General features: G+C 31.7%; 1 protein-coding gene across 1 annotated transcript; it reads left to right on the top strand.

Annotated features, from left to right (window-relative positions):
• Positions 1-271: 271 nt before the first annotated feature.
• Positions 272-2,672, top strand: Tsp_10552 (hypothetical protein). The gene is made up of 3 exons (XM_003372220.1): positions 272-352; positions 2,195-2,261; positions 2,611-2,672. Exons 1-3 carry the CDS (start codon positions 272-274, stop codon positions 2,670-2,672), a joined length of 210 nt encoding a protein of 69 aa, XP_003372268.1.
• The last annotated feature ends 8,597 nt before the right edge of the window (positions 2,673-11,269 follow it).

Genomic DNA, 11,269 nt, shown 5'->3' with positions numbered 1-11,269 from the left:
ATACAGTTAATGAATCTTAAATATGATTATCCTTTTAAAAAATGATGAGTAAAATTCTTTGAAGATGCTAATGATTTCTGTAACTTTCATAAAAAGCTTGATCAAAATTATATATATATATATATGTATAATTAGGGTAGATTTTCTTTTTTATTGTAAATTTACAAGTAATTAACTAATAAACAAAAATAGAATAACTTACTTTTGAGAAATGTTGTGAAAATTTTCACAAGCGTTTAAAAGAGCTGAAGTGAACGCAACAGCGCAACTGATGGTTCTATCGAGAATTAAGCTGTATAATGACTTTGCAACAATAGCCGCAGCGCAAAGCTGCCGGCTTTTCAAAGCAGAAGTAGATTAATTCGTTTGTTGACAAGCAAAGTCGTCTCACAATTCCGTTGAGCGAAAGTATAGCCGACCGATTGCAACGCCATCTTGAAGCCCAACTGGACGCATCGGCTCACATCCAAATGCAAATTCTTCTTCTAATATTGAACCAAACAAATAGACCGAAACGCAATTTTGGCTAATATATAAGCGACGTTCATCGATCCAAATTGTCTCTCAATCATCAGCATTGCGTAAGCTGTGTTTCCGCTTTCAGACCCGCTTCTCCTTTTCACTGTCAATTTTCTTGTGTTCCACTTGGTGGTCATGGGCGTTGGCACTTTTGGTTCGAACAAATTCAGTTACCAAAAATTTATTAAAAAAGCAAAATACGATCGCGAGATCTTTGTGTTTCAAACAATCACAGCCACAAAGCCTATTACGTCGGGCAGAAGTGACCATTGAAAATCAATTATTTGCCATCTTCTGCAATCATATTATCGGTGCTGCGTCAAATTCCGCTGCTGCTTTGTTCGTTTCCAATTTATTTCATACCAATTCATACATAATTTAGCGATTTATATATTCAAAATGCATATAATAACTAACTGATCAACTATATCACATCACTGATTCGAAGCAACTGTCGAAGAAAGCAAATCTATCCTTCTCAACTGATAATAATAAGTTCGATCTATTTTATTATTTATTATTTTAATATTAAGAAATTTTCAATTGAATTTTTTTTTGAATTCCAATTTTATGTTCACATTTTTCGATCATTTTTGAAAATGTTTTACACTAAAAATGACATTTTGATCGCAGAATATTTTTGATTTTCTTTTTAAATCTTGTTGTTCATACTTTACTGGCAAAAGTAAACCTACTAGTTGTGTAGTGGATTAAATGCACAATAAAAGTATAAAATTATCCCAGCATTCATGACGGTTGACTGTTAAAGTTGTAATTTTTATTCGAGTAGTTCTATCATCTGTGTGAAAGTGGTTAGACAGAGAAACTGAAGTTGCATTTCAACTGGAACAAGATTACTTGTGTAAAATAACGGAAACAACATCGTAATCACAAATGAAACCATATGGATGAAGAGTTTATCATAATCTAAATTTATTTAAGCAAACAAGTCAAACTGATTCCATTGTTAGCTTCCGTTGTCGTTCACAAAACGCGCATTTGTGCGTAACTTTTTAGTTTTCAAAAATATAATAAGTGGTAAGATTCTGAAATTAAAATACTCCTTTCTCCAACTTATTTATTGACTCTTACTGTAAATGAATTTAAACTTGATGATTTTTATTTCTACTGCATGACATGTAATTTTAACGTTTTTGCATTTGCACTGATGTTCAGCTGGTTGTTTGATTAATTTTGAACTGCACTTAGGCACCAGGTATCCATGCGTTTCATTTGGTTAATGGCAAATCAGACAATTATGTTTTGGTTATAATTATTGTTTTACGCTAACTCTACCTACCCGCTTACTAAATCGCTGGTTTCAACACGAAAGACCACAACAAGAGAAAGGCAAAGAGAACAGGTAGCAGAGGAAAGAAGGCGTATTAATGCTAATGCTGACAGCAAAGGAATAACAGTTATAAATGAAGCAATATCTTCACAATGTTTTAATATGTTTTACAACACATTCATCAACATCGCTATTCTAATACAGATTAGGTTAATTTGTTTTCACCCTACTCGTCGTTGTCGTGCGATGCAGTTCTAGTCGAATGAGGGTGTATTGCAATGCATCTGTGATTCCTTTATTTAAATTTTTTGAATGTCGTTCTCAATTGATTGAAAGACGTTTTACAAATTTGATAATATTCATGAAATAAAATATGATATTTAGAATATTGTGCATTTTGTAGCAATTTCAGCTGTTTTGCCTCCACCCACAGTAAACGCAGCATGTACTGGTAAGTTTTTCAAATTGTAATGCTTAAGCTTATATTCATGCTGTGCATATACTTTTTAATAATAGAAAAAAAACAGCAAGATTTGTATATTTGTTATAAATTTTTAAATCTAATTTTCAATTTAAATAATAAAATGTGCATTTTTATGTTGAATATTTTTTATGAAACCACTGAATTAATAATCGGAAAATTGTCATTTGTAGAACATAGAATTGTTTTTCACAAAAATTATGGAAAAGCTATCAAAATTTATTCGAGTGCAGAAAATTCTAATGCAGCAGTTCAGCATTTTGGAATTAATACTGAAAAGAAGTTTGTAAAAAAAGAGTAAATTCTTACATATTTTCAGTTTGCATTCAAGATCAAACAACTGCTCATGCTCAATCGGTTTTCTACGCAATTTCATCCTGAATCTGCCGTCATTTGGTATGAAAATAAATTATGAAATGTAGTGAGAAATGAAATTTAAAGTTGGAAAATATTCAAATTTATGTACTAATTATTGAAATTGAATTTTGTTTATAAAAAGTTCGAATTTACATCATGCAGTTTGTAAACATTAAAACAAAACTGGGAGGACAATAATTAAATGACTTGATGTGATATTGTAATTTTATGATTTTATATAATTCTGAAATTAATATGGTGACAAATAATCAATAAAAGTGCATTTATATTTGCTCCAAGTAGATTCTATATTTCTTTGATGGCCTGCTGTTGATCCATTGTTTCATGTATGTCATTCGTTTGCTTCAACTGTTTTTCTTCAGCGGTGGTTTCTGTTGCATTATATGGTTGTGTGGTATTCAAAATGTCGACTTCTCCAAAATCTGCTTAAATTTCATGCAAGACATATTAATTAATTGACAAATTGACATATTAATTAATTAATTAATGATGAATTTGTCTAAAGACTATTTGAAAAATCTGTTACGTTTGTTTTATTCGTTTGCTTGAAAGCGCTTCTCACAAACATCACCTTAAAATTGAATTGAATTTATTTATGTTAATACACTTGTGCAATGGTTTTGTTTACATTACAAACAACGAACAGCGCAAAAATAAGCTTATAATTGCACTTTGCCATTACACTGTTCATATTCTAGATGCACCAGTTGATTAGTGTAGGAAAGAATTCAACTTTAATGAAATATTAACATGGAAATTACATTGAATTATTATTATTAATGTAAATTAGGCATTATATTCAGTGATCGGTACTTGTAAATAAATAAAGTAGAAATTTCAAAGTGGTTACTGGCAGTGAAACGATGAGTTGGAAAATGGACTATTATTCACTTTACTTCTAGCTTTCAACGTTCTTGTCGCTAAAAGAATCGCACAATAAATTTGAATATGTTTTCTCTTCGTGTCTAGAGCAGTGGTTCTCAAAGTGTGGGTCGCGTAATATATTAAAGTATGGGAGTAGTCTTTATATTTGTTAGGAGAGTTTTACTCATCGAAAATTGTTGGGTGAACAACTGAGCTATGATCCAGTTACTTATGACCTGAGAATCATTATTTCTGTACGGCTACTGATAGCGCTCAGATGTAGTCCGTACCGGCATATCCACAAAAGCAGATGGAGAATTAATCGAGTTGTCTGAAGATTCTTTGTTTAAAGTCAGTTTTGATCGTAAAACATTAACACAGTTTTACCTATCAATTCAAATCAAATATCCAAAACATTTTTGGCTATCAGTTTAAAACACATATCCAACTCATTCCACCGCAGCATTAAAAGTGCTGCTTCCTTTTACTACTTCCTACTTGTGTAAAATTGGATTTTCAGCAATGAATTGAATCAAAAGCAAATTTAGAAATAAGCTACAATTATCCAACATTATGCGACTAAAACTAACACGTGTTAGTGCGGACGTCGAAGAAGTCATCACTCAAAACAGAAAACAAGCGCACTGTTCGCATACATCTCATTATGCATTTGACAAATAAGCTTATAAATTTTAATTAGGCTTGTTCATTAAAAAATTTAAAGTATTAAACTAATATTTTTTTTATTTAACCCCTCTTGTCTTTTAAAATATGCATTGCAAGCAGGTGCAACGCGAAAAATTACCGTTTTCGAAACTGGGTCGCAGCCCAGAAAAGTTTCAGAACCACTGGCCTAATAAACACCTGTTTTTTGCTTTCTTGAGAGAAGCTCCATGCAAATTTTTATTTGTTTGTTCTGCTTTCAGTTATTCGTTTTCAGTTTTAATGATTCATGTTGAATGGCATGAGTTGAGTCTGCAATGATATTTTATTTACTGTCTATGATGAAGAATTAAACAGTAGTATGTTGTTTGCTTATTGTTGTACATTTTCTTTTTAGTTACTTCATCTACATTTGTAGAAAATCCTGCAAACATGATGGTCCTAATTTCAGGATTACATTGTACACAGTTTGTATGTTACCCAAGCTTCTGTTGTCAAGCTTTACTCTGAAGTGTACGTTGCCTTCAATCAAAATGCTGGCGATACATCCCTGTTGTTTGAAAATGTGCGAGGGACATTCAAGGCAATCTTCATATTAGCATCTAGAAGAAATCATATCAATCTGTTTCTGATTCAGATATGAAAATTCAGCCTAATCTAATGAAGCATTACCTGGTGTATAATACAAAGACAAAGAAAACTGTGTTTAGGTGAATGACGTTCTCGCCTGGAAATGATCCCTGTTAAAGGATGGTTATGCTATACCGATTGCTGTAATCATGAAAATGATTTGTATGGCGTTGCCCCTCTCCTCTGTTTAGAAATTCTGGCAATATTCATATCTGAATACAAAGAGAAACTTCATACATTTTAGCGTATATCTCGAGAACTACACAAACTATAACATCGTGGATGTCTTTGTTGTGCAATTCTAATCGTTTCTGATCGATTGATGCCCATGAAGTCCCTTTTTGGTTTCCAAGGTGTCTCGAAAATTGCAAATTTCATGAGCTATAGATTTGATTGTATTTAACAAAATCAGCGAAAGTCCTTTTTTTTGAAATTTGGAGTTTTTTTTATATTTAGACATTCGCAGTGATTACAATTAGGTTATGCAAAATACCATTATAAACTACCCAGTAGTTCTGGAATTTAAATTTGAATACTGCCTAACTTAATACACAAGGAATTTGCCCATCAGTAAGGCTCTTTCAACGGAAGCAATGAATGCTATTTTATGCACATGAGACATTTTTGGCATCGAATCTGGGAAATTTACACTAATTTATGGTTTTCTTTTACGATCATTTGAATTAAATTCCTGAAATTATTGCTTATTGCTGCTGTTAAATAATCATTAATTGCTGCGAATCAAAACATATGCGGTTTGTTGAAAAGCAAACATTTCATGGAATGCGATCCCAATTGCCATGTTTTTCATTGATTACGCATCTGATGGATACCACATGTGTGGCTATTTGAATTTACTTTCGCTAACTAACAACGATGCAATAACGATTTGCATAATTAGCATAATATATAGTCGCCCAGAGTTCAAATTCATTAGAAATGCTATGAAATTAAATAAGTTCACAAGTGATATTAAATTATTGGGCTCATGCATGGCATTTGTTCGAAACTTTAGAGAAATCCACCAGTATATAGAATGAAAATTATTCCGGGCATCTCAGAAACTACTTCGCATTGCAAAATAATTTTGTGTTAAGAGCAAGCAATTTTGTGCCAATTCAAGGTATGTAAATTTTGAATAACCCGCAATCGAAGATTTTTTGAGAAATTGTATAAAGTCGCCGGTTTGAGCAATTGGAATTTTTAGAGAAAAAAAACACTGACATATTCCACAAAAATATCTTTCCAATCTGATGATTTTCGACCATTCTTATATCTGAATTGCAATCAATGAATAAATTCAGTTAACAGAGGTTTTAAATTTTGAAAGTTTTTGTTACATTAATGAAAGTCAAGAACAATTCTTGTAAAAAAACATTTATTTCTTTGGATGAAAAAATTTATGGTTCCGTTGTAAAGATTAATGAAGCCATACTATGTTCGCAGTTACTTAACTTTCATTTTTCATTCCTTTTTATTTTCAGTTGGTTAAAATCGTATATTATGTTTCACTTTTTTTGCGTATATCTCAAGAAATACGCAATCACTAGGGGTCCAGATACGTTTATAATAGTTAGCGAATAATTTTCAGCCGATAGAAATCAATTGCCTTAATTTGTGGAGTAAAAGCATTTTCTCAAAAATTGCAAAATTTCATGGGCTATAGACTTGGTTGTTTTTGCGAAAATCGGCGAAAAAGATTTTTTCAATGTTTGGACATTTTTTTATTTTTCCAATTATATTTGATGAAAGTTAGTACTTTGGAGATTTTGACTTTAAACTGCCAAGTAGTTGTGGAATAAATGGGCTCAAAAGTTGAGATACTGCCTATTTTAATACATACGATAATCGCCCATCAGTAAGTGCTTTTCAACGGAAGCAGAGACTGCCAATTTCTGCACATGATGCACTTCTGGCGTCGAATCTGTTCGATTTCCACTGATATATTTTTTTACGATCAAATTAATTGAATTTCTGAAATTACTGCTGTTAAATGATAATTAATTGCTGCGAAACAAAACGAAAGCGTTGTAAGTGTTTACTTTGCTAAAAAGTAAACACTTCATTGCATCCAATCCCATTTAATATTTTTGTCATTGTTTAAGTTCCTTGTATATTCCACATGTATGGCTATTTCAATTTACTTTCACTAAGTAACAACGCAGCAATGGTGATTTGCATAATTAGTATAGTATGTGGTCGCCCAGAGTAGAAATTCATTACAATTGCTATGAAATTAAATGAATTCACAATTGATATCAAATCATTTGGCTCATGGATGGTATTTGTTCGAAACTTTAGAGAACTCCACCAGTATGTACAATGGAAATTATTCCGGGCATCTCAGAAACTACTGCGTATTGTACAGTAATTGTGTGTTAAGAGCAAGCAATTTTGTGCCAATTCAAGGTATGTAAATTTTGAATAACCCGCAATCGAAGATTTTTTGAGAAATTGTATAAAGTCGCCGGTTTGAGCAATTGGAATTTTTAGAGAAAAAAAGCACTGACATATTCCACAAAAATATCTTTCCAATCTGATGATTTTCGACCATTCTAATATCTGAATTGCAGTCAATGAATAAATTCTGTTAACAGAGGTTTTAAATTTTAAAAGTTTTTGTTACATTAATGAAAGTCAAGAACAATTCTTGTAAAAAAACATTTATTTTTTTGGATGAAAAAATTGATGGTTCCGTTGTAAAGATTAATGAAGCCATACCATGTTCGCAGTTACTTAACATTCGTTTTTTATTCCTTTTTATTTTGAGTTGGTAAAAATCCTATTTTATGTTTCATTTTTTTTGCGTATATCTCAAGAAATACGCAAATAAGAGGGTTCCGGATATGTTTACAATAGTTAACGAATACTTTTCAACCGATATGAATTAATCGCCTTTATTTTTAATGTAAAAGCGTTTTCTCAAAAATTGCAAAATTTCATGGGCAATAGACTTGATTGTTTTTGCGAAAATCGGCGAAAAATGTTTTTTCAATATTTGGAGTTTTTTGATTGTTATAGTTTTATATTGATAAAAAGTAGTCTTTTCTAGAATTTCAACCCAAACTACCCAATGCCTGTGGAATAAATGGGCTCTAAAAATGGAATACTGCCTCACTTAATACATAGCATGCGTCCCAGTTTTTTCAAAATATCTCGAGAAATACGCAACCGGGAAAATCCGAGATATCTTTATTGGACTCTTCTTATCGTTTCTGATGGATTGATGCAAATATATTGCATTTTCTCGAAAACTGCAAAATTTCATGGGTTAGACTTGGTTGTTTTTGTGGAAATCAATGGAAACTTAATTTTCAAAATTTCCCCTCTTTCGTTGTTATACTTTTATATTAATAAATGATAGTGCTCTTGAGAGTTCTGGCGCCTATCTTAATATGTTGTAAAGTTGCGAATATGTTACTTCCTCGAAACGCAACTCCCTTACGTGTTTTTAGCAAACGTAGCACTTTTGGCATTTCATTTGGGTATGCATTGAAATTCAGCAACAGCGATTATTACCCGGTCTTGTTCTAACTCCTACGGATTTTCAGCATTTAACCAATCGCCTCAGCCAGCCCAGAACGAAGCTTTACTGCAGTGAAATATCTTCAAAGCTATTTCCGGACTACCATGATAGAAGAACGACTAAACGGACTTAAAGTAATGTGTACAGTCATTCCGACTTTTCCATTGACATTGATCTGGTAATAGAAAAGTTCAGTTTCAAGCGGAATTGGAAGGTGTCGTTCATTTGAAATACAAATAAAATTATTAATTTGAAAGGTGTTCTATCACATGATTGAGATTTTAATTTTGTTTAAAAAAATCGGCACTATTTTGTTCATTGTCAGACTTCATGTATAGTAATACATGTACATTGTAAATCTTTTGTATACAACATCCACCCCTCTTTATAACTTTAAGGCCTTTGTATATTTTACATTAAACGAAGGAATATGATTTATTTTTACAAAACTATAAATATGCACTTTCAGTTTCATTTTTACTCCATAATTAATTTTCTGCTGTTGATGTGTAGTTCGATTGCACAAGACTTCACAAGACAAGACATTCTCTCTTCCGGCAAACTCAATTTCAGTTAATACTGCTTATTGTGAAATTTCAAGCATTTCAATTTTTTTGAAATTTGCTTATGACAAAATAGGCAGAGTTTTGGAGAAATAAATTAAAAATAGGGAACTCGTTGAAAGAAAGTGCATTTGTGGAGACTACTAAAAAATTGTATCTGCTAATCAGGTTCACCTTTTTGTTGGACTGACGCGGGTATGTGAAACTTGTCAGAAAATCATGATACGCCTCATTGGGCGAAAACAACTACAAAAGGAAAAAATCACAAACATCATTAAAATATATTTGGAATTTAAAATTATTAAAATAAAATATCAGAAAGCAATGAATTAAAAGAATATGAAAATCTGCAGATATTAATGTAACTGATGATAGCCGGATTGGCTGCACCACAGCTTCAATGCTGTCAGTGAAATAAATAAAAATCTCATTTCAAATTAATGACGTAATTTTAGCAGACAGTACTATGAAACATAAGCACAGAATATAAGGCATAAAAAGGAAATAAAGCAGATAAAATGAGAAAAAGTAATAGCAACTTTTAATATGAAGTGAAATTATACGTCCAAAATAAAATCACGAAAAGATAATTAATATTTGAAAATACAGTAATATACATTATTTAAATTGATAAATTAATGATAAGAAGGTTCATAAAAAGTACACAAATAAGAGAAATGCAACGGTTGTATCCACAGTTATCATGTTGTTACAATGCTGTTCGACAAAAGGTGGCGGAGCGTAACCAAGGTGCAAGTGCAAGAAGCTACATGCAGGTGAAAATTTATTATTGAAACTTATTTTCCTGATACGTTGCTATGAATGTATATCTTTTATATTTAAATATTTAAGCAATTTTCAATTTGAAGATGCGTAAAGCTTGAAATGACTTTAAAGCAGAATTCTCATTTACATATAGTTTAACGTTAAAAGTTTTGAACAAATCCATATTTCAATTTGTGATTTTACGTAAATGTCTAGATGTAATTGGAGAAGACGAAAAAATTTTCTATCTACACTTGCTTATGGCTTACAATTTCATTCTGAACTGAGCAGGTCAAATATCACTAGCGCATAGTGTTATCTGTTATGCAGGACAGAAAAATACCGTTTTCATATAGAAATTGTTTTCAATTTAATTTTATTATCACTTTATATTTTTTTTTCTAAATTTTTCACCATGAAGACATTAGATAAATCAAAATTTTTATACAGTTAATTATGCTTGGCATAGAGCGCAACCAGTGTGCTCAATTATTGTTTATTTTTTGTTGACATTATGTTCTAATTCATATTAGAGTAGCATATCCAACTTACGTAAGCCGGTGTTTGACGCTACATGCGCAGTGTCTGTCTTTTATGCAAATTGGGCGGTTTGAAAATTAACTTCATATTAGCAGTGCGCTAGTTAAATTGACTTTGTTGACTAACAGAAGTTTCGAACGATATTTGCTCGATCTACTTCTGCTTTAAATACTGAGTAAGGTGTGTTATTAGATATAGAATAATGTTATCTTATCAAACATGGGCGTTGTCTAGTTTGAATGCAAATTTGAGTGCAATTTCAATTTGTTTGCTTTTGAGCTTGTGCGTGACTTGCATAATATTTGTTCAACGAAATGAGGAATACGTTTCATACTTGTTAATCAATAGAAATGAACTTTATGTAAATTTTCCTGAGGCTACTATTAGTTGCTCTAGAAATTCATTTCAAATGATTGTAGGCGAACGATGTGCGGCGAATGAACAATGGCGTTTTCAATGCGATGACGGACGAAGAAGAACAATAAAAACGGCTTTGTTTTTTTATTTATTATAACATTATTTCATTAAATTAATTCTTCTATATTTAGATACAGAAGAATAGAAGATAAAAGAAGACATCTCGAAGACAAGGGTAAGTTAGGTAAGTATAATTCTTTGAGTTAGGCTAATTAGTTAAAGTTCACTGAGGAGTTCTTGAGTCTGTAATTTATATAAACTCGAGCTGTAAGTTATCGAGCATTTAATCCAGATATTTGTTAATTAGTGTAATTCGACATAGATCATGAGTATTATTATAATTAATTTGAGTGGCTTTCCGCATTTGAACGTTTTCATGTCCCATGCCTTGTCGAGTTGAGTTTAGGGTTCATTTGCGGAAAGTGAAATGGTTGAATAATTTGTCGATCATTTCAAAGGACAAATTTTGAGCATAGTGAGTTTGTAGCACTGCTATAGTTTGAGTATTAGAATAAGTAAATGCTTGAGAATAGCAGTGCAAGGATAGGAGGAATGTGAGATAGGGTGGTGTGCAGGAGTTCGACGGGTTACACTGCACGACGCGACCCTAACCGTATCAAATGATCAAAGTC

Source organism: Trichinella spiralis, assembly GCF_000181795.1.
Source record: "Trichinella spiralis strain ISS 195 chromosome Unknown Scfld9, whole genome shotgun sequence".
Lineage (NCBI taxonomy): Eukaryota > Metazoa > Nematoda > Enoplea > Trichinellida > Trichinellidae > Trichinella > Trichinella spiralis.
Note: the sequence above shows the minus strand (reverse complement) of the source record. Positions and strands in the feature narration are given on the sequence as shown.

Bases quoted from the DNA above. Each gene is read 5' to 3' on its own strand.
- Tsp_10552 (XM_003372220.1), top strand. From the start codon at position 272: ATGGTTCTATCGAGAATTAAGCTGTATAATGACTTTGCAACAATAGCC. The intron at 353-2,194 runs GTAGATTAATTC...TATGATATTTAG, and splicing joins GCCGGCTTTTCAAAGCAGAA to AATATTGTGCATTTTGTAGC. The intron at 2,262-2,610 runs GTAAGTTTTTCA...ACATATTTTCAG, and splicing joins AGTAAACGCAGCATGTACTG to TTTGCATTCAAGATCAAACA.